The sequence below is a fragment of the Orbicella franksi genome, chromosome 2 (assembly GCF_964199315.1).
Source record: "Orbicella franksi chromosome 2, jaOrbFran1.1, whole genome shotgun sequence".
NCBI lineage: Eukaryota > Metazoa > Cnidaria > Anthozoa > Scleractinia > Merulinidae > Orbicella > Orbicella franksi.
The window spans coordinates 24,915,671-24,940,123 of record NC_138146.1 but is presented as its reverse complement, the minus strand read 5'-3'; the positions used below and the strand labels follow the sequence as shown (position 1 = coordinate 24,940,123).

The 24,453-nt window shown below is 39.6% G+C and overlaps 2 protein-coding genes across 2 annotated transcripts in view; both read right to left on the bottom strand.

The window, feature by feature from the left end:
- LOC145478871 (E3 ubiquitin-protein ligase TRIM45-like) overlaps window positions 1-1,226 on the bottom strand; it is a 3,245-nt gene extending 2,019 nt beyond the window's left edge. Inside the window, exon 1 of the mRNA XM_081457059.1 lies at window positions 1-1,226. This exon is cut by the window's left edge and continues 2,019 nt beyond it. Within this exon, the coding sequence (XP_081313185.1) occupies window positions 1-1,186 (1,186 nt within the window). The 5' untranslated portion in view covers window positions 1,187-1,226.
- Window positions 1,227-4,027: 2,801 nt separating this feature from the next.
- Window positions 4,028-24,334, bottom strand: LOC145478856 (uncharacterized). Its single transcript, XM_081457037.1, has 19 exons — window positions 22,641-24,334; window positions 21,815-21,942; window positions 20,464-20,582; window positions 19,620-19,814; window positions 18,956-19,166; window positions 17,980-18,302; window positions 17,090-17,312; window positions 16,385-16,408; window positions 15,778-16,120; window positions 14,700-15,050; window positions 14,088-14,114; window positions 13,565-13,754; window positions 12,344-12,517; window positions 12,141-12,219; window positions 11,057-11,184; window positions 9,718-9,867; window positions 9,097-9,268; window positions 6,642-6,841; window positions 4,028-6,323 (listed from the first exon to the last, which is right to left on the bottom strand). Exons 2-19 carry the CDS (start codon window positions 21,915-21,917, stop codon window positions 5,637-5,639), a joined length of 3,699 nt encoding a protein of 1,232 aa, XP_081313163.1. The 5' UTR covers window positions 21,918-21,942; window positions 22,641-24,334; the 3' UTR covers window positions 4,028-5,636.
- Between the last annotated feature and the right edge of the window lie 119 nt (window positions 24,335-24,453).

Sequence of the window (24,453 nt, the reverse complement as noted above, 5' to 3'; positions counted from 1 at the left end):
AATCTTTTGTTGTGATTGTAAAGTTAGCTTCTCTTCCAACTTCTGCTTCTTCTAAGCCGTTTCCTTCCGCCACAGATTGCGAAGAATCTGTCCAACTGACAACAACTTGACCCGGAACTGCTTGTCGCAAGTCCTCGATATCCTTTTCATTTGTCACGTAGTTAGCATCCATTGGTTTCTTCACGTACACTTCTTTGTTTAAGAGAATTTCACATCGTTGAATTAAAGTCTGCTGTGTTTGGAGAATTTCGAAGCATACATTTCTTTGCAAAACAGCCTCGCAGTACTCTACAGAACTCTTTAACTGCGTCGCTAACAACTGAACTCGTTCTTGTTGTATTGTATGACATCGTTGTCGCTCTTCGTCAACCACATCTAACTTGGCCACCATTGCCATCTCATGTTCCTTGAAAATTCGAACAAGTTCGTCAATAGTCGTTCGTACTTTGTCCCGAGCAGCTTGGGTGTCTTCTCTGCTCTTGATAAACAGTTCTGTCTCTCGTGCTACCTGCAACTCGAAGTGAGCGATTTTTGTTTTCGCTTGTTCAACGACCTCTGTAATTTGCATCTTCTGCGCTTCGGCGGCTTCCCGAATATCCACCATGCTGTGTCGATTGTGATTTAAAACGACGCACTTGTGACAAATACAAACTTTGCATTCTTTACAATAATATTCAAGTGTCTCTTTCTCGTGATATTTCTCACCACACATGACAGGCCTGTGCATCAACTCTTCGACATCTTGAGTTTTCAAATTCTGAATCAAAACACTGCGGTGATGGCGAGAGATTTTCATTTTACTGTGACACTTGGCACAGACATCGCAAAAGAAGTCGCTGCAATCAAAACAGTAACAGGTCGCGGTGTTGATCTCTTCACAACTGCTGCAAGTCTGGGATTGTAGATTATCATCTCCCAGAGCTAAAACGTCCACCAATCGATTGAGATGGAAAGATGTAGGTAGGCTACCAAACGTGTCTCCTTCAGGAATTTGGAAGCAAGTCAAGCAAACCGGACATTTGATAGTTGTCTGTAGCTGTCTTCTTGCATAGAGTGTGTGTTTGTCAAGACACAGCAGACAGAACGAGTGTAAGCATGGGAGAGTTTTGGGATCGTTGACTGTTTCTAAACACAGTGGACACTCGGCTTCCTTCTTCAGATTTTTGAACAGCTCTCGAACATCCATGTTTTCAAATGTGTTTTGCCGCAGCTATTATCGCGAGCGTAGATTGAGGGTGGAGCACACATGATTCTTGAGCAGCGGTACGTCACTTAATACGTCGTGTAAAGTAACGGGTTGATAACCCATATTCTCGACACTGCCTTTAAGGGAAGTAAAAGCTTTATTTTGATACAAAATAAATAGATCAATAAATTGATAATAGCCAAAAGGCTTTCCCGTTTACACGACGGATCCCATACGTGACCAACCTAGAACAAATATACAGACGTGTCCAACGAGTCTTAATAAGTGTAACTTTCCACAATCTAAAATGAGTCACATTGGGCCAAATTGCTGACATTGACTCCTCCCAGGATTTTCGATCATTATGATTTGATGTATACACTGTGCACATACCATTCAACTCATAAGTGTACTTGATTTACTTACATCTAATCGATTCTTAACACTCTATTCAAGTGTGCAAACGTATGATTACTAATGAAAAATTCAGAAGGTTTTGGTTTCTTTACAATTTAAAAAGATGCGTACATCATAAAACACCGTTCAGAAAGACAAATAAAGAAAATTATGTTTGTTAACATAATCGCATTAGCCAAGATACAGTGTACGGCAATAAACATTAAACAGGCTTTATACAATTGAGATTCAAGCCCGAGATCACGGGCAAACAATTTAGTTTGCGAGATTTTCGGCAAAGTCGACGTCCAGGCAGCTTCCGTGAAAATATCATCACAGTGAAAATATCATCACAGTGAAAATATCATCACAGTGAAAATATCATCACAGTGAAAATATCATCACAGTGAAAATATCATCACAGTGAAACTATCATCACAGTGGCGACAGTTCTCGCATCCTAGCCAATCCTCACCATCGTCGTCATTGCAAACTTTGCAGACGTTCGTATTTCTCCAATGATCGCATAAAATGAAGTAAAATAACGAATTTCAGGTTAACGGTTGAATGAATGGGAATATTTTACTGAACATTTGGGGCAAAACAAACAAACGATATATGAGGACGAACAGTTTCAGTCCTAGTTCTAGGAAACGGCTAGTTTAATTTTCAAAGAATTTTGCGTTTCGAAGTTAACATTTTTATTTTCTTAAATCTCTGCTGTAGTTGAGGTATCGTAACACATCTAATTATGACGAAACTCAGGTTATAACAGGCTATAATTACATGAGAAGTCAGTGCGTTGCCGAGTTGACTCTTGTTCGCGAGCGTGCTATCACCAAAAGTCACAAATATAAATACAGCTACTGTAGTCACGCCATCGTAGTCAGCTGGGAATCCGCGAACCTGCTTGGTCCTCTGATCGTTGTTTATCCTCTTTTAGTAGAACTCCACTTGAACACTAATGCAAATGCCGCCATCTGATTATTCAAGTGATCGTACACCATATATCAGCCATTAGTATGCAGTGGCTGGAGGTCGTCAGAAATCGTTTTCTCCAAGGTTTTGAAGGGACTTTGAAACAGATGGATAATCAAATTCCTGAGAAAACCAAAAGGAGGGCATTTATCGCGGTACACAACTGGAAGTTCCAAATTGACGATTCAGCCCGCGCGAATGCGATGGTTGATTCGGCCTTCGGCCTCATCAACTATCACCTCAGAAATCTCGAGTTCATAATCTTATTGGTAATGAAATAGAACTCAGTCGAGCACCCCCGTTGCCTCGAAAGGGAAATTATTCTTTACTTTGGCATAAAAATAACTAAAACTGTAGTTTGTTTTTTTTGGATTGTTGTCCTTTGCATTGTTTTCATATTACGTGAAACCACGTGCTCTCATCTGGCCACGGGAGCTCAAAAGTGACTATTTGGGATCCGCCATATTGTCCGCTAGGGTTGTTATGAAGTACTCGTTTAAATAAAGAACTTAGAAGGCAATGTTGCGACGAGTGTCCACGAAAACAATGATACTACTCGCCTTCGTTTACTCTGAGTGATAATCAACTGGGCTGCGCCTCTTGAATAAAAGAAAACTTGACCTCGCGGTATTTGTTGAACAGTGTTCCTGTCGAGGGTATATGGACCGAGAGTTCCCCATCAAAAAGTTTTGTTACAAAATCAACTTTGGAATTCTCGAAGAACCAGGAAAGGATAATTTTGCCGTCGTCCGAGATTAATTAAAGCAAGCGTTAAAATTGTGTAGTGCTGTGGATTTACATTTAACAAGGAACATCATGAGACTATGGTGCTTCTACTGACATGTATTTCGTTTCCACTGACAAATACTGTAATCTGATTAGCCATGCTACTCACTATAACTTTTCCATGCTAGGGAAACGTTAAAGGGGATCTTAGAGCTAAGAAGTAGTTTTGTTCCAAATCACAAGTTTGTGCTTATGTTAAACTGTTTCAGCGATTTGAATTCTTAGCCTGTTTTTAATGCTGGGTGTTTCACGACTTTTGCTTCTGCTATTTAACGATTTCAAATTCCCCTCGCGCCGCCATGTTTATTTTTGCAAAGCTTGACGGGAACTTATGATGTCATTAAGTAGTTGGAAGTTTTAAAAATACAGCATTGCATGAATCTAGGAACTTAAAAGCTCTTGTAATCGTTTATAACTCATAATCCATATGTACAGTTCCAACGAGAAATCTTCTTAGACTCCATATTAAGATCTCTGACAGCCAGCGCAATGACGTCATAAATTAATAATAATAATAATAATAATAATAATTTATTGATTTATAGTGCGCTTTTTAACATACCAGGTGATCAAAAGCGCATTACAACCATAAATAACCTAAAACTATACAAGTATTAAAAATCTACAATAAAATTTAAAAATAACAAAAAAAAAAAATTATCATAAAGTAAACATGGCGTCGCTCAGGTGATTTAAACTGGAAACAAAACACTTCGTATTCGAACCACTTACAGAGATATCACCTTAAAACAGTTAATTTTAGGACCAGTTAAAGGTTACCTTTCGATATACTTTGGAACTGAATCTGCTTTTCAGCCAAGATTCCTTTTAAGCATTTTACACTAAATTACTACTTCTCCTGTCAGTGGTCCGCTCACAGATGTTATACCTTTCTTTTGAGGCTGGTTTTCACTAGCGACGGAGTCTGAGTCGAGGTCGTAATCGGAAGCTTAGAGCGATAAGATCGAGTGAAAACTAGATTGTCGGAGTCGGAAGCAGAAGCGGAAGAATAAACCAATCATAATGCTCGATTTCGAGCTTTGTGATTGGTTGGTTCTTCCACTTCTGCTTCCGACTCCGACAATCTAGTTTTCACTGGAACATAAGCGACGGAGTCGTAAACGGAATCGGAAGAAATGGAAACGTTCTGATTCTTCCGACTCCGATTCCGTCGAGATTATGGCTCCGCTTAAGACTCCGATTTTCGATTTTTACTAGGTCGTAAGCGCACTTACGACTCCGACTACGACTCCGACACCAACTCCGTCGCTAGTGAAAACGAGCCTTAAAAAATCGTCAAGGGAAAAAACGAAGGGAGATAACGAACCGACACACTCGTGCGCGTTATATATATGTACACTGTGGTGTAATACACTCATTACAAATCAATTTACACATCAACTTAGCAGGCTCGTAACGACCATATACCCACTTACGCAAGCGCGAACGAACCTCTGGCATTCCAAGGGAAAGTGAAGCTTTTCAAACAGCGTGTGTGATTGAATTGGCTGGTTTGATAGTGTTATTCAAATTTCGTTTCTTGATTTTACATCAGAGAATGTGGAAAAAAATCTTTGCGAATATCAAAAACGCTTTTCAATGAAGAAATCAAGTTCAAACCCTACGTTTTACACTACCGTCGACGCATGGTAACTTTGAGAGATTCATACTAAGAGTCAGTGGCGATATCTGCAACTGTTATAGAAGAGACTGTAGGTCGCCATGCAGGGACAAGATGAAAGCGCAAATGGAACGTCAGAGAGATTGAAAAGCCCTAGTCTGTTGTCAAGGGTACGAGCCCCCAGTTTTAACCAATAATATTTGCTACTCTGATAACTTTGCCGACATATCCTGCGTCCAACTGCGCTGTTGAAAGTGGCTTTAGCGAAATGAAGAGGTTAGATAGCCCTCTTAGAAGAACTATAAGTGACGATGGGTCCTCACAGGCAAATCTCGACCTACAAAACAAGTAAGGGTGTGGACACGGACAATTTGGTTGTAGAAGTTGCCCGTCTCAAGGGGGACATCTCGCCCTTTGTTGCAAACATTTTAACAACCGTCTTATCTATTAAAAGCTCCTGTCAACTATCTAAAGGTTAACATAAAAACAAAATAAGTATCTAACGAATCAGCGTTTTGCCACATTTTGATTTAGAAATACCCCCCTGATGGATGGAAACGCGAGAATTGACATTTCCAAGCCGCTAACTATAGAAATATCGACTTCGCACAATCCACCCCCAAGAGAATAAATCACTGGATCTAATACAGATTGTGTCCGATCAGTCAGTCAGTCCTTAGAACCCTCAAGTATCGAAAGTGGCATCTTCTTAATTGTGCAGCATCCCTGAATCAGCTCTTCTAGCTCAAGGAATTTTTTATCAAGGCCCTCGTTCTTTGACTTCAGAGAAAGATGTTGAAGATGTGCTTGATTCTTAAGATGTGTTACTTCCTTTAACATCTCAGCTGTGGTTTCCTTTGTCTTCTTACCAAGATCCTCCAGTTCTCGTCTAATCATCCTCAAAAGATCGACAATGATGGGTACTTCTCTTTTTCTTTCTTTTTCTTCTTCTTCGACGGCTTGGTACTCCCACATCGCTATAACTTCGCTGTGAAGCTCTGGCGCAGTTTTGTGACATGCCATTGGTCTTACCTTATCGAGTGGCAGGACATTTCGCGGTTTCTTCGGTCTCTCCTCAAAAAACATTTTTTTTAGTCGCTTGAAAGAAGAACCTAGTTCACGTTCTAGTGCTTCTGATTCTGCTTTAGCGTTTTGCAGATGAATCCATATTTCATGCACTTCCTCCTTAAATGTGTTGCAGTCAGCGTCGACAGCTTTCTTCATCTCCTTTATATCATTTAAAGCCATCGCGATAACCAGTTGCTCAAGTTGAAGATCGCTGCTACGTGAGCCTTTTTCCCTTGTGATTGGGCGGAAAATCTGCTGTTTATCCGTGATCTCTCTACTGGGACGCATCTAAATAGACAGACTCTGATTTAAAGATTGACAAAGTTAACGGAACTCAACGTATTTACTCAAAATTTAAAATTGTTATAGATAAAAAAGTTACACTGTTTCTCCGTTAGTGTTTTACGAGATGTTCTGTTGTTGTGTTGTGTATATTAAACAATAATTCTAAGAGCGCGCGTTGGATATGAGATGGTAGAAGAGATATTCCTGTAACAAGTGCCCCAATTACGAAGCAAGATAGACCTGGCTCATAGTGCTGTTACGTTAGTGTCCAACAATTAATCAAATAAACTGTACATACTAAACTGAATTAATCGTACAAACCTTGGCCAACACTCTTATTCCTTGGTGACCCATGCCTATGTAAGGGTACATTGGTTTCCCGCCCGGAGTGTAGTCTATCCATATCTCATCTTCCGTGATTCGTCTTCCATTCAGTGTGAACGCCACAGGCACTTTACCGTTCGTGATCGTCTCGAACTTGATAGAACAGCCGATCAGGTCGCCACGATAAGCCATGGCATCTATATTGAAACGCGATCCGAGCAAAAGCGAAGCAAACAAGTAAATAAATACTATCCATTTTTACTTCTTTTGGATATCATTATTTATACCATGCCATAGAAAATAAAGCTAATCAGAATACGGAAGAGCTGTTCAACATCGGATAGTGCAATTCTAGCTTTCTGATTGGCTCACTGGACCTCGGTTACCAGCCATTATACCTGCCTTTGACCTTATATGGAAATGAATGCGGTAAATGTCGCTCGGCATAAACTTTTTCGCGGGAAGCTAAGTTTCGTCGACAAAAAAAATGGATAAAAAAAGTAGTTTCAGATTTTATCCATTCATAGAGATTACATAACAACAACAATGTTTACCTTAATGTTACAGAATGGCTTTCAGTCCTGGTGGCACCAAATAAGAGCCGCGACTGATCGTTTCCCTCGCTCGCCGCCGCACAACAAACCGTTTTGCACTATTCCTGACCCCGCTTTTACTGAGGCAAATAAATTACTAGGACAATCGTAAAAGACCTCAGGAAGACAAGAAACATTGCCGGCGCAGTTTATAAGAAACCGATTTCCAATGAGCAGATGAAGAAACTGTTCGACATCGCCGAGCTCGAACCGGCCGAGAGCAAAAATCCCGCACAGCTACAGAGGACGACCTAGTTTTTTTTGCCGACGAGGACCAGAAAAACCCCTCAAGGAGTTGAGTATTTTGAGCTGAACCAAAATCCGCCCGGTTGTTCACCAGCCACGAAAAACCATCATGGTGGCCTGGGAGATTCTGAAGATGAATCCGACGCTCAGATAGTTTCTGTCCCTGACTCTTAAACTGGAAATGCCAATGCAGTCACAACGAGGGAACCCAGAAAGAGCTCTCGTCGAGAATAATTTTGGCACAACATCTGTGTCATGGCGATCAAAGTTTTCCGCAGTATTTTTACAACTGCAATGTTACTCTTCTCGATGACTTAAACTTGAGCGCTTTTCAAACTTTCTGACCGAGGTTGTTTCTCCTTCATATGGTAGACGTTCCTTGAATTCTGAATGACAGTAATTTTCGTTCAGCAGACTCGCTTGCTTCGCTTTCAAATTTTTTATTCAACTAAGTTTACAAACGGCGCGCATGTCATGTGATTTCCCAGTTGATAGGTTTTGCCACATCAACTTCTGGTCGTCCTGTAAACTCAAAATCCAGCTATAATTTTCAAGTAGACAAGCGTCCAGAATTTAATAAAACAATTATGCCATTCGCGCTTGTTGCCCTACGGGTCTCGCTGGCTATTTACCATCTCATATCCAACGCACGCTCATGGAATAATTGTCGAGTATTCCATCCAAGCTTCCCATCATGCTACCCGTGTGTGTAGCATTCATTGTGTTGCCACTGTATTTTCTATGGCATGTATAAAATAGTTATGCAACACTCTCGTGCTATACCATGGAATAATTATAACTCCAATATTATAACCCTCCATCCTCACTCCCTCCCCCCCTCAAAAAAAAACAAAAACAGTTGGAACAGAAAAAAGATCATTTATCAGCGCCTATGAGTTATTTGACCACGCATGGACCTTTTTATAAATTGTTTGAAGGATATTATTACAGTCAACGTGACTACTTCAAAGAGGAGTAGCTAACAGAGTAAACCAATCACAGCACGAGTTTGGAAGAAAATAATCCGAGTTAGTTCGTGATGGGACCAATCATGTTGGGCAGCTCAATTGTTTCTTACACTTGATTTGCCTGCGATTAGTTTTCGCAGGTTTTTATCTTTTCTTGCTATATTTAGTGTTGCTTTGTCGTTGGATTTGAAACTGTTTCGTTGCTGGACATTTTGCTGCTCGCCAGAAGATCATTTGTCTAAAACATTACGTGTATTGATATTATTTTTTTTGTCAATCGCTGTACCTGCAGAGTTGTCTGTCTGCATTGAGCTCGAAATTATTTATATTTATGTTTGTTGCGCTGTTCAAGTCAACAAAATTCAAACGTTATTAGACCCTATCAAAACTGTTTGGCTCCAGCCGCTAACAATCGCACTGTTCTAGCGTAGGTCTTTTGTTTCAAACTCTAAGGTGGCCTCGATTGAAGTAGATTAACTGTGTGCAATAAAACAGTTATAGACTTAACGTTGAGCAAAATAGCCTAAAGCGTTTGTTCTATGATCTTGTCCTGTCACACAACATGAAAGTGTCAGTAGAGGTTTCGAGTCCCTGGAGTCGACGCGCTAGTTAGATAGGTAGCAAGGAAAGCCAGTGACATATTACCTTCGACTTCTTTTCCGTTCTTTGGGTTTTCAGCATAGAATATTTTTCCATCGTCAACATGATATCCGACAGTTCCGTTTAACCATCCTGGCATGGAATGACTGACTCCATAGCCCTTCCAGACCGCGCCAATGCCCAGAAACCTTCTGTCCCCTGTTTCTTGAATGAGCACCTACAATGGATGTGAAAAAATGAAGACACTTCGTTGGTGTGCAGTCCTCATCGTAATTATAAGAAAGCAAGAGCTGGTTGTGCACTCTACCCACCAGCTGATTATTTCCACCTCAGACTGAGTGTCTTATGTTAGGTGTTGTACAGTGATCGCGCTGGATATAAACTGTATTTCATGCCTCTTCACCAGCTTCCTTTGTCGAATAATCAAAAAACAACTTCAGTCACTATTTTGGTTTTATCCCAGCCGATTTCGTAATTCGAGTAACTATACATTTTCAGTGTGGTTTTTTAATACTTTTTCATCCATTACTCTAAATAACATGCATCCGTGCAATGTTTAATTTTTGTTTTCACAGGTTTCACAATGTAGATCAGTAGATAACAAGAACGTTTTACCATTTCTCGGCAGAAAATGTGAAAACTTTAAGTTAAATAGTCCATGATTACCTCAAAATGAGGAAACTCAGGGGAAAATGGGATGATGTATCTGGCGCCATGATATTTCCACTGGTGTTCAGGTGTGCAGAGATCACACAGCTTGGCTCCCTCGCATGTTAAAAGACATTCCTCTACGCTTATTCCTCTACTGTCCCAAGCCTGTATCCAGCCAAAAGACAAAAGTTCATATCAACAGGATAATTTTGCATTGCCAAGATGTCGAGAAGGGCGTTAAAAAAACTAAGTTTTCTTGACCGCCGAGATACTCTTAAGTTAATATTTATCTCTGGTTTACAGCTCTTGAGGAAACGTCACATGTAAGTGCTATTATAGCTTCAAGAATCATAGGTTTAAACTGGAGCACCAATGAAAACCTTCGAAAACGAAGTCCCTCTCTCTTCTTTAATGCTAACGTCCGGCAAGCACAGGTGGTCCTCTTTCATGGAAGTCTCTCGGTACAACGCAAACAAAATAAAAATCAGCGCAATGTTGATCATAATTTAAAGTCACAGTGATCCACCTCGTGGAGGTCACTTTCACTACTATTCTCTTGGTTAAAGCAAATAATAATATCGCTTCTATCTGTGGATGGGATTGTATTTCATCGGAGGGGTCAATCCTCCCTACCTTCAACATATTTCCCAGGTTTATGCAACATTTTCATGTATAGTATACCCATTTGTACATCTGGTCAAAGAGAGATGCTATGAGGGTAAAGGGGGCTACAGAAAAACTAGAACATTTTTCTCTTTTGGTGGAACAAGCTGCAGTCTGCACATTACGTATAAGATTCGGTATATTACCGAATGAAAATGATGAACCACGTATGCATCATGTAATGTCAGCTGACCGTCAAACGAAGATTGTTGATTGGCATAACGATACACGCATGAGGTTGCAAGAGAAGTCTGAAATTCTGGTTGCTACAAATACTGAACGCGGTTGAATGGAATATTTCTTTAAGAGATGCAACTGTGTTTAATTGTGTTGGGTTGCGCTCTGCTATGCTATGCGGTGACGTAGCGTGGTGCGACGTGCATGGCGTAGCGCGTCGTGGAGTGGAGTGACTGTGGTGTGGTGTGGTGTGGTGTTGTGTGGTATACTGTGGTGTGCTGTGCTTGCTATATTCTGCTTTGCTTTTTTGTGTTGTTAAGTGTTATGAAGTGTTGTTTTGCGCTACGCTGCTCTTTGCGTTTTTGTGCTGCGCTTGGCTGTGTTGTTGTAGGCGACAACAATTCCTCCTCAGATATTCCCAACAATGGCTAAACCAGAGAGAGAGAGGGTTGGTTAACAAATATTTAGTACAACAGCTTCCAAAAGAAAGAGTTGTAACGTAGCGTAATACTACCTGAGGACCAGTGGGAAGGACATTTTTGTCTGAACTGTGAGATGCTGTAAAGGTTCTTTGTGCAATCTGGTTGGCCATTTGCCGATTCCGCTCGGTTTCAAGAAGAACACGATCCAGTTTCCGTTCGTCTAAAGAGAGAAAGTTTGTGCAAAGAAGAATACAATCACTAATAGATAAATAATTAAACGACAGCCTATCCTTGAGAGAGTAATTGAGAACTCATGAAAACGTATTCTTTTTTTTTTTTGCATTTCTTACATCGTGTTATTATTTTGGGCTCTTTGGGTTCTTGATGCCTAGTGAAAGACTGTATTTTTAGAGCGGTTATTCCCTTGAATGTTGAAGTTAATTCGGATTTTAATTGGTTTTGCATTACTGTGCACAGTGATTGACGTACAAAACTCGCATCACTTTGTCATCCAAATTCCTCCAGCTACATGTATATGCTTCCAATTTTGTCTCCTTCAATGGATTTGTTGTGTCCTTGTAATTGGATCTAACTGGGCAAAGTGATTTCTTTGATTTTGGTTTTACGACACTCAATTTAAAAGTGCTCTGAATCAGTGAGAGCTATTTATCAGTACTTTATGTCTGAAGGTTATTTATTACGCTTCGCATTGTAGTTCAAACCGTTGTGTCTCGATAGGAACTTTTATCTGTGACGTTTATAAAGGTTGGTATTGTACTTTTGAATCAGAAACGGCAGACGACATAACTTAACCCCAGGATTCAGAACAGTTGCCTACACGAAGGACGATCGAAAGAACGGAAAGTTAAATAATTTTTTCCTAAGTTTCGTAATGTGACATTTGTTGTCAGTTACGATGAATTGATGTGTACCTCCCCCCACCCTGAAATCTTGTTATGTTTCTCTTAATTGACAAACGATTTTTGGTTCAGTCTTTCAATATTTGGACCTATTATTAGAATGAGATACCTTAATTTGACAGAAAAGCATCGTAACTTAAATTTGTAACTGTCATTTCTGGCGTTGACCCATCAGTTTGATTGTTTCGTGATCATTTTGTTACTGTTTTAGGACACTCGATGTAATCCTGTAGCACTTAAATATTACCCTTCCTACCTGTTAGGGGAAACAAATATCCGTATTCAGCAAAGTAAATGGACTCCAGACGCTTCACAACAACCTCTAAGCTGTTCTTCTGAAATTGTGAGCAGGAGATTTTAACTTCATAATTCTATCTTTAGATAAATTAAAAATTACATAAGGTGGCTTTAGACAAACGACAACACCTATACTCCACCTATTAGTAGAAGCAAACTTACCCGAGCCGTCTGCGTCCGTTGTTTTCCATTTCTGCACCTATTGAAACACTTTTGCCACCCACAGCATTTAAACATGAAGGACACAAGGTTAATGGGAACTGGTATTGGATGACAGGAACTGTATGTCTGTATTGTTATGGCTTTCTTGAAGGACCATTCCATCAGCGAGTTGTCCTAATAGAAATGGCAGAATGAATATTAAGACTGCACAAAGAGTAATATCAGTCAGAGCCTGATTCTTTAATGAAGAATGACAAAAAATCACCAAAAACCAATATTATATGATACTGCATTAACAGCAATCAGATGCTCTTAGAAAGAATATATCAAGGCGCTCTTAAAATAGGCGTTTTGGACTAGTCATTCTGTTCAGCTTGGCTCTGTGGGTATTCTTTTTCCAATTGCCCAAAAAGTAGAATGCGACGCTCTAATCTTCAAACTATTAGGGAACGATCTGTAACACAAAATTCTGGAATGACAGTAAGTAGGAAGATTGGCCGGTCTAGATTCTAACATGGTACTGAGGCTTCGGGGACTAACAAAAAGAGAAGTCACTTTAAGGTTGGGGCGTATTAGAATTCTAATACAGTCGAACCTCCGGTTGCGACCACCTCTCCTCAGAGACCAGTTTTCCAAAATACCAAAAGTTTCCCAGTCAGATCACTATGGTTGGAACCTCTTGTAAGCGACCACCTCTCGTAGGCGACCGCGACCACATTTACACCTAAAAGTTTGAAATGTTCTATTGTTTTTAACCTCCCTTAAGCGACCACTTGACAAATAATGGAGCGTAAATTGGATAACAGGGTGTTGTAACATGATGACGTTCCCGGGTTTGCAGTGCCATTTGTACAGAACAACAACTGGTACCGGATTTTCTCACGAAATTGACTTTTCACATGAAGAAACATTTAAAACATGGGGTAAGTCTCTGCCGTTACCATACGCTAATGAGGCCAAATTTTGACTCAGTATGGTCTAAGCTCACTTAAGCGACCACCTTCCGTAAGCGACCTGCTAGGCTTGACATTTTGGGTAGTCGCTTTCGGGAGGTTCGACTGTATATCGAAATTGGCCTAGTAGTTTCCATGTAAGGACTATCATTAATGAAGACATTAAAGAGTGGAGTAGGAAACAACTTCACTTTTTTTTGCACAAGAAATAAAATTTTTTAAAAAAATAATAATTTTCTGATGGAGGACAGGCAGATCACTATCCCACCTGTACTTTCTGGTATGTGTTGGACAAAAGTGCAATCATCATGTTGATAAGAAGAATGACTCCCATTACGAGGAACGCTCCATACAGAAAATTGACAAGTATTACTGAAGGATTATCAGCTGACTCTAAGAAGTCTACATCCACCTCTCCCATCAAAGACCAACACAGATGTCGCACCATCTTCCACCAGCTGTGGATAGAAAAGAGGACCTTAAGTTACTGGCGAAGTCTAAGCACTTCGTAAATCACATGAACCCTAAATGTGCCGGAGCAAATCGCTCTTCATTTACATCACAGGTTGTTGAGAAGTAAAAGATACAGGTATATCCAAGGAATACATGTGGCTTCTATCTTCTATTCATGTCAGGACGAAGACTCAAATATATCGTATAGACTAGTAAACAGTGCGACGACGGTTTTAGAGCATCCAGAAAATGAAAATGATTAGAAGATTATCTACGCTTCTAACCAGAATCATTGGAAGAATTGATAAAGCTATCGCTTACGAACTCTCTAGACTTACCACGCTACTCCAGACCTGCTGCAAACACTGAAACATAAACATACAAAGAACCGCGACTCACTTGTGTTTTATAAAGTACTTTTTGGCAAGGGGCGCACAGTCCACACATCATACGAACTGAGATCTGCTTTTGAGTTATTTTAAAACAACTCCCCGCTTTTGTTTTTAGTTTTGCAAACTTTGCCCAATACATTACCGCAAACAATTAATTAATCCTGTAACAGACAAAATAGGACGGCAAGTAAATTGGTGAACATGAATACAAACTATACAGTAGAGGGAAATATTCAGTCATATGGACGAACTCATGCATGGCAAGCAAATGTTAAGGTATATAGCTTATGTAAACTATTTCCGACGGCTTCTGCACCTCACCTCTCACGTTTCAACGTCAACCAAGGGAACTTTGATCAAAGGAAATGGAAGGAGTATAATAATAATGAAACTTTAGTAAGGCTTTCAATTTTGAAGCCATCGACACCGAAATCTACATTTTCATGGCAGAAAAAAGTGCGGTAGGGCAAGCTCTAGCAGCATATTTCGCATACAAATCGAGTAAACTCTACAGATAAACGATCTGCTACTGACTTAACCAGGAAGCGACCTACTCACAGTTCTTCTCCATTGTCTTCGGATATGAAAGACTTCTCAGCCACGTAAACTTTAGTTATTGCAATAGAAAAGGCCAAAATAACTGCTATAAACTGCCAAAATATGGTAACGAGGTCACTCAAGATGTGGAACAACGCGATCTGGATGGGGCCAATTTGCTTTGTTGTCTCCATCACGTGACCAAATGCCCTGAGCGTTAGGAACATGGTGTTGAGGCCGTAAAAATAGCCAGCTATGACAAGGGATCGGTTGTTGGTCACCGATTTTGAAACAGCCAACGTGACCATTCTTAGAACAAAAGTAGCGAAGTAAATGATGAGCGTGATGAGGTCCAAGATGTTCCACCGATCACTGCAAACAATACGAAAAATACGCAATAGGTAAAAATTAACCAACCAACAAACAAACAACAGGGAAAAAGCACTTTTTCTGAACGGCAATGTCCCAGGGCAAGTATGTTTTGAGCTGAGCACTTCTGAATCAGAATTCTATGAACACGATCACGGACCGTGATCCGTCAGCCTTGATCACGGACTGAAAAGACGCCATTTACTTCAAACGCCCAATTCTGATTCCAATACTGGACTAGTAATAGGGCAATGTGACCGGTGGCTTAAAGGTATTGGCCTTCTGAATTAACTTAGACGTGTAATAAATAAGAATAAGTTATAGAATCCTTGCACGAACAACTGATATTTCTCTTCCCGGTGGGTTTTCTCACTTGTGTGATAACGTAACTTGGCATTAAAGCGATTACAGAGCTGTCTAAGTTACATGTGTAGACATAAGTCATTTCAAACTTAAAAAGATCAATACAATTATTAAACAAACAATAGATGGAGGCAACTTGTCTCTGGCTAAATCCCCCACCTGGGGGCAAGGAAATGAAGATAAACAAACAACTTTGCAATGAGAAGTGAAATGGGAGTTTATATCCTCCTTATACTTTAATCCAGGTTGGAACTCAGTGACTTACGGCGGGTATTGCAGAATTGTCTTCCTGGACGCAGTGCTGGTCCGTCCATCAAAAGTACAAGAAAAATTGGTTGCTAGCCCCTTGAGACAAGTTGCTACTTACGTAATGTACTTGGAGAATCTCATAGTAAAATCTTGTGGTTTAGTTTCTTGCCCTTCCGTCTCTAAGTCTTCTTCAAGGTATGTACAATCCCGGTTACATCTCATACGTCTGCAATGTCGTGTTCTGTTCTTTATTGTCTCCTTATCTTTGTTATTTGTGAATTGTTCGCATTCGAATAATACACGACCCGTGAAGAACACTAGAATGGCCCACTCTATCCAAGTGAAAGAAATGCTTGAAGTCTCCAGGCAGATGGTAAAGTGGAGTCCAAGCAAAACCAGGTAGCTCAGTGCGTCGCGGATAAAGACAAAGTATGGAGTCGTAAAATAATCACGATAATTATCTAAAACATAAAAACACAGAAATATATTACTTTAAAAAAATGTTTAAAATAATCAGGTACTTTAATTAAAGCAAGATAGCAATATGTAAGGTCACAGGGAATGCTCACTTTCACTTTTCCTTTTTCTGTTAGGACAATGGCTGTCCCTACTGACGTTCGAAAATTTAAATAATTAATTATATTTATAATTGTATTCAGTTGACGAATTAGTGTGCTACACCTCAATTCATAACGTAGAATTAATGTACAACAAACTTCATTTACCGTAAATGTCCTTGCCATCTACCCCTGTCAAACAAAAATAAAAAATATTTAGAGCAATACGTAGCGCATGTTCTTAACGAAAAAGAAAACCTTCAAGTTACATACCAAGACACGAAACGAACAACTCTGTTTGCAAGGCAGCAACTTTACATAGGACGATATTAAGCCTCCTAGACTCTTAGACAAGTCTTTTGTTGCAATCTCAGGTCAGGTTTCGCATATTTCGAAAACTTAACCCTGGATTATTTTGTAAAGGTTGCTAAATAATCCAAAATTAACAATCAAGCAGGCCAAGGCTCAAGTCTGCTTTTTAAGTTTCCAAATTTATTTAGGGGTGTTTTTCTCTTTAATTTTCTTCAGTATTCCAGTTTAAAAACTGAAGGACTTTAACATCATAAGTCGGGGTAGCAAAGGGTAGACGGGGAGAGATCAAGATTCCATTTTATGCACGAACTTTTTATGTAGAGGTTAAAAGGACGATTGGCTTTCGATCGCAGGCCTATGTCAATTCAGTCATTTATACCTCTGTCAGCAGTCGTACCTAGTTTATACTTTAAAAAGGTATTCGTGATTTCAAAAAGACTACCGAAAGTAAAATTCAAAGTAATATATGGGTGTTCGGTCTGGGCTTAGATTAATAACTCTAAGTGTATACGAGTGCGCATGGTTTTTGAAAAGATCTTCGTGTATTTTTTGGAAACTTACTGTGCAAAAGGCCCTTTCCAACAAACTTGAAACTTTCATTTTGTCCAAAATGAAGGACATCGGCTCCATCGTCAATATTCTTTAGTTGCCGAAGATTGGCATGAGGTCCAAAAGCGACGGTTATAACTTTTACTTGCTTGGCCTTTACCTTAGTCAGTTGATCCATTACCTGATCTTTTTCATCCCACAAGCAAGTTCTATGATCCGTCAAGATAATCAGGACCTGTATTTAAAATGAGTTGGCATGTCAGTGACTGAAAATTGAACATTTTTAAGAAAAACATAATAGTTGTGATACAATACAAACCGAGAGGGTTGCCTGAACTTATTTGCTATTCTCTGGTTCACATTATTTGTGGTGGAGAATGGTAAAACAGAACAAATTTTAAGAGGAGGGTAGATGTCCTCTTTCTCAACGAGGAAAACTAAAACAGGAAAGAGGGCAGATAGTGATGGTGATTGGGATGAAGGTGAAAGACTAAGTCATGGCGATGTTGAAGTTGATGATAAGGATGCTTAAGCAAGCAACGACGACGACGTCAACGAGACAACACCAAACGAAAGGTGCATGAGCAGAACAATAGCTATGCACGCGCGTTTTGAATCTTGGTACACTTTTTAGCCGCCCTCTGCAAAACAAAAACGCGGATTGACCACGTTCTGTATATTTTGGAGAACGTAAACCACGATGATTTTTCATATCTTCTTTTGGAATCGAATAACATTAATAGACTGATCGAGGTTTTAGACTGATAGGCGAACTGATCTAATCTAGTCATCTGCGACATTCGATAATAAAATATAATTCCATTTTTGACTGGCGTTGTCCTCCTCGTAGCCGTCGTCAATGCTTATGACGACGACGACAATGCTGATGATGATAATCTTACCTTTTCTGCGTCTTTCTTAAGTGTCTTGCTCTCGAAAGCTTCACTAGCCTTCTGTAGATCCTTGTGAAGAGCTGGAACAACCACGTTTCCCCTTTGAAGATCTTCAACCGCGTCTTTAAGCGCCGTTACATTGACATGATTGGTGTTGAAACAAATTTCATGTGATTGAAAGCTGTTGTCGTCTGGATGTCGGATGATGATGTGGTACTTGGCTCGATCATTGCCATATTTGTCGATGATATATTTCATGGAGTCTTTCATAACACGAAACGCCTCATCGGCGACCTCAGAAGTTGCATTGACGAGGAAAACAATGGCAATGTCTATGGTGAAAGAGCAGAACATCTTATGGTTGTATTGAAACTAGAGTACTTCAGGACCTGACCATGAACTTAACCTTGCGATGTCATTGAGATTTTAATACCACCCCACCAAATTAATACTTGTAAATTTAGTAACTTTGGTAAATTTAGATGGATTTCGTCAATTTGTAAACGTCATTCAAAATTCATAGCTCTGTCTCCAAGTCTGACAGTAGATGGGGTTCCCAAATTCCATACAAAGATAAAGACGTTTAAATGTTACTACCATGGTTACAACATCCAAAAACCACTCAGAATTTTACATGTAATATGTCTTGCAGTGAGGTTCATTTCCTAACTTATTCAACTCAAAAAATAAACGTTAGTAGTACTGGCGAAATTTTCATTTGAACTTCGAAAGACCTGATCTGTGACACTAGAAATGAATAAGCTCTATGAAAGCACGTAATATATCTTTTAAATTCAACTCTAGATAGGTTCCGTGAACTTTCGATGGAGAAGATTTCCGCGACTTCCCAAGAGATCTCGATTGTCCAAAAAATGATACCTCAGTTTAATTATTTCCAAGGGTCATTTCGAACGATCGAGTAAGTGCTGAACTCGGAGTTTTAGAGCCACACGTGGCTGAAAAGTAGTCCGTTGCAATAAGTTACCTCGTTTTTTTCTCGCCTTATCTCTGCAGATGTGAATAATGTAAAAAAGGGCAAAGAGAACTGGAAAGAGCAGCACGTCGATCAGACACCAGATGTTAAGAAAACACCATTTCCAATATTGAATACTCAGCCAGGACGATCTTTTCAGTGTGCGGGATTCACCAAACCATTTGTTGTTCATCAAGCGGTGAAGCACTGGATGTGCCAAAGTCTACAATGGAAAGAGACAATTCGTCAACAAATGCGCGTAATTGAAGTACTCTTAAAGTCAAAGAAATTCAGTGCAGAAGTAGTTAAGTTTTAGTGATGTGGTTCTCAGTTCTTGGTGTTGAAGTTGTTGTTGTTATTTGTCTTTGTTTCTTTGCGTTAACCGTTCAACTAACCAAAATGCCCGTAAAGCCTGCCATATATACAGACTCTTGGCTCCGTCAGCTCCAAGCGCGATCCCCCTCTTCCCTCGAATTTCTCGGGAAAAATTCATTTTGTTTTCTCAACGTTGCAAATGGGCTACGTTCGGGTCAGGTTGTGGATGCAGAATCTCCACGGTGAACCACAAGGACATGCTTTAGAACAGTTTTTTGTGTTATGAGCGAGGGTGGTGCAAACCAACCTACGCAGTGAAACATTCTTAAGCCGGCCAAGTTTAAAAGTTTTGGTTTCTTACCTTTTTCTGTTCCATTTCTATAGCAGCATCCATGACGTGATCCAGTGAATCAGCAAAAGCGTGGCGGAATTCTATATCTGATTTTAACGTATTTAACAGCGCGCAAGAGAACTCGTCTACAGAGTTGGCCAATTTTGTCAACTCTTCTTCGTCTGGTCCTTTTTTGTCTGCTCTCCGACGCAGCACAAAGCTTGCCTGACAAATAAATGCCGAAGGATTATCATTCACCTCGAACACAAACGGCGTAACCTATATATAGTTCATGTGTTCGGCTCCTAAATGACAACTACTACACGGACGAGACAGTTTTGAGCCTTCATTTACCACGCTGTTCAAGTCAGTAATTTGTTGAAATTACGAGTGCTTTTTTGGACGGAAGTCACATCTTATGTCTGTTCACAGTTTCTCTTTCCTACCACCAGTTATTTTTAACGAAGCACGAAATGTTTTCTAATTCATAGTAAAATATCTAAAATAAAGTCTTCCGTGCATATCTGCTGGTTGATGATAAATACTTTATTTGCCAAAGTGGCTCTATATCTTGGGGGTACTACCATGCGATATGGTTGGGGGATGCTCGTTGTCTCGCTCAGCGGGGGTGTAAATCACTAATTTTGATCTCACTTAGAGTGTCCAAGACGAAACATCACCAACTTTAATTTAACTGACAGGTTTCTTTTAGGGTTGTACTGTCTGTCCGTTTTTAAATGATGGTATCTTTTTAAAGATCAAATAAAGCTTGAGCAAGGTTGGTCTCCCTCAGAGGGTTAATTCAAATTTTCCGTACGGCATCCCGGAACTTTTCGCATGAAAGTCTTCTTAAGAGGCTCTATATATTATCTACCTTCATTGCCATATTCAATGTATTGGTCTTGCATTTTGATAGAGTTTGTGGATTAAGTCTCTTCGTTATTTCTTCTACATCTCCTGTCTCAATCGCATCCATCAGAGAATTCTCGAATTCTATGAGAGAATAAACAGTTTTAAAGATCACTATTGCTTTTAAAATAGACAGAAAAGGATGTTTATTTTAATTAAGAACATTTCAGAACTAAATGACCAAAACCTTAGAATAACGTTCAGCCTCAGTCTAAAAATTACACATTCTCTAAAAGCAAGCGTGCATCAGTAAAACGCAAAGTGATCATTTTCGATTGTATTAAAATAAAACATCTACACGACATGCCTCAACTAGTTTTAGTGTGACTGAGATTAAGCTGATAGCAAAATGATCTTCAGCAGAAACCGTTATCTTCCCATGTTACACGATATTAATGCCAGGCAATACATTAGAATATCTCTATTTGCCTCCAAAGATCGACACACCCGACTATCTACATACATTTGGACAATTACCTTTTTCAACTATTTTTCTGTGTAAATAAGGCACTCAAGAGAATTGCATTTTCCTCTTTAGCCTGCGTCATGGGCATTCGGCATTCTCGCCCCAAGAAAACTGGGACCGAGAGCAAAAAAATGAATCGAAGGAGGCGGGAATGGTGATAACCTACTGATTTTTCTGCGGCCAAATTGCGTAAATGTCTTCGATCATACGGAACCGCTTGCTACTCCGGCTGGGAACACGCTCCTAGCACAGATAAGGTGATATTAGATGTTCGCAATAACAAAAGAAAAGATTTGTCCACAACAAAGCCTGAACAATTATTAATTTAATAAGTATTAATTTCAATGTTTCGGAGCTCTAGAGTGATCTTTTTTTTTTCAATAACTAAACTCAATGTCACATGTTTCTATTACTTTCCGACCGCCTTTTTGGTGCCTCTCCGGAGGGGCACCAACATGGCGTCTCCATACAAAGTTCTATAAATTTGCGTGAAACACTTTTCCGAATAACGCGCGAATGAAAGCCCGCACAGACTTCAACCTTGGCGAGGTTGTTTATACAGCTGTATATCAATGATCTATCATATACCACATTCTTGACCTAGTTTATTGGATGGTTAAAATGTTTTTTTGTTTTTTTTTAAGGCATGACAGTGCAAACCAGCAAAAGATAGTTCACCTTTTCAATAGGATAAATGTTTCATTCTTAATAACTAATTTTTGGGAAGTCGTTGACAACAAACTAATCATAAGTAACTATTTCTCTTGTTTGCATATCGTGGCGCTGGACAAGTCAATATTTTAAAAATCTTCATCAGGAACTGATTTGCCCAAACTCGGCATCAACGTACCTTGTTTTTCTCTTTCTTTCTCTTTGGCTTCTTTATTTTTGGCTTCATCTTGATCATCATTTGGCAATTCTTGTAAATTTATTCCACTTTCTGATTCCTCCATTGTCTTCGCGTCTCCCTATAAACCACTAACAAATGCAAATTTCTGACTGACAAATGAAACATCTTCTTCGAAGGAACCGCACCAAAACTTACTACAAAAGTTTTAATGAGCGGTACAATGACACTGCCTGCTCTGCACGTGCACGAGTTATATCGTTTGGTAAATTCCGTGACCATCCTCTGAAGGATACCTCCGTATTATGCAGAACGTGGATGTTGCGTGCCAAACGCCGCATTTGGAACTGAACTCTGCCTTAACAACTGGAACTGGTTTTTAAAACCGATATAGACTGAACACTTATTAGATTTACGTCCTTGATAAACTCTTCCCCGATAAAATACAAATTCACTGACTATTAGCCATTAGTATTTGCAATATTGTAATTAGCAGAATGACATATAATTCGGATTGTATAGGGTGAAATTAAAAATGTTCCTTTAGCTGTGATGAACATTTCATCCCTGAAACAAGAGCATGTAATGGCGATCAGCTTCCCAGATATCTTTTGTTTAACTGCTCCTTGTTTATCGCTGGCCCATTCCCTGAAGTTTCCATTTACCTACCAACTACGCTGCTCGATAAACTCACTTTCAACTCTGTAGGGCACCCAGGTTAGCAAAATAGTATTTCAAATACGAATTAAAACCTATCAGAGGGCTCCATCAACAACAATATAATGGGCGTTTGACAAAACTCCTGCAACATCAACTCGATAAAACTTACCAGCTTTCAGTCCTAGTCGACACGACTCGAGTAATTAATGGTTAGTGAAATACATATAATAACATTCGAGTTTCATGATGTGACAATCAGAATGAAGATGTGGACGTGTTTTGTGTGACTACATCCTGTATTCAACAAGATAAACTTGTCTGTATATTTTTTGAAGGGTAATGAGTGCTAGATCTGCCTGGACTGATTTATGACGACGTTAAGAGGTTGCGTGTGCTCTTACACGTAATTTCATTCAAGTGCCGAATCGTTGCCACTTGTAAAGAATTTTCATTAATATTCAATAACTTTATGAAACGCTATAGAGACAAAGTTGTCAAGTTCCGTGCACGCTCTCCTGCAGTTCCCAACTCCGCCATCCTCATTTCTTGCATTATCATTGGTCAGTTGAAAGGAAAGCCGTCAGAAAGTTATCAATGATAATTAAGAAAAAAAACAGGGCAACAGGCAATGGTTAGACGAGCGCAGTGACACAAAAAAACAATATCATTACTATTGTTTAACATGACTTTGTCTACCTAATGATTCAGACGTGACGAAAATAGAGAATGCAAAATAGAACCGAGAGAAAATTCATATAGACAGATATAGTTTTAGCCTCTTTGCAAGTGCAAACCAGTGATAGTTTCGAATTCAACACAATAATCTGGTTTTGGTATCAGATCAAACTAGTCAATTGTTCTATTGTGCAAAATAACAAACGGTGCGGAGTGCGACCCTCTTTTCCCCTTGCCTTTTTACGCGCAGTACACTAACTAACCGAACGCTTGGAAGAAGCTCTGCTGAAACACGGCGGATTACACAATGAATTTCGTCACTTAAACATTCGGGCAACATGCAGTGGTGTCCTTCAAATGTCTATTAATTGAACAATAAAAATGCGCTTTAAAGAAGTTCTTGGTCTTCTTGGGTCAGTTTTGACTTTGTACCATTGGTGGCACCTTTGCAATAGCATCCCTGCGACATGTATGACCCACTAAGACCCTCCTCTATGATGCGCACGCTTTCTGTCCGTAGTAAATAGTTTTTCAGCTTGATCTAAGAAATTCGGCATGGTCATTCTGTTCAATTCAATTTAAAATGCAAGGAACCGTTTCGAGGTCTGCCTGAATAAATTGACTCACAGCTGTGTTTTATCAGGAGTACATTACACTCGGCGGTATCTTTTAAAACTTGATTCAAACGCCATTTGCTTTTTATATGCTGAACGGCTGAGTTTAAAATAATCAAAGAAATGAATCCCTGGGTCTAGCAAAGTGAATATTTCAAGTTCGCCAAGAGCGTGTTGCTCGCACTTGTTACATTTTCTAGTCAAGTTATTCAAATTTCGCCTTACCTTTGCGGCGTTTCACACAGGTCAAGGTCCAGCATAAAGAAAGAGAAGATGATAAAATGATCACAAAATTGATGCAGCGGGTGTAAGTAGTACTCAACTTTAATAGCCTTGATCATCCTAGAGGCAACAGGATGTAAATTCCACAGTACGTGGGCTGATTGAACTTGTTCCTGTTATTTTTGCACTCAAGAACTGCATTGTTGAACGTAATCAACAGTTAGGCTACAACAGTTTCCGGAATTATAATTAAACTTTGCGAGGAAACGGTCGAAAAGGAACGCCAACATTTGATAACCAATTGGTCTGTGGTGAGTTGATGTAAATTCCACAGAAGGTGGATGTCTGCTAGCCTGCAGAGTGACCCGGCTCAACTTTAATTTCAACAGAACAATATCAGTTAACAGAACTTTTGTTTGTCATCAGGGTTAACTTCAAATTCCACGCACCAAATGAGCCACTTGAAAATAT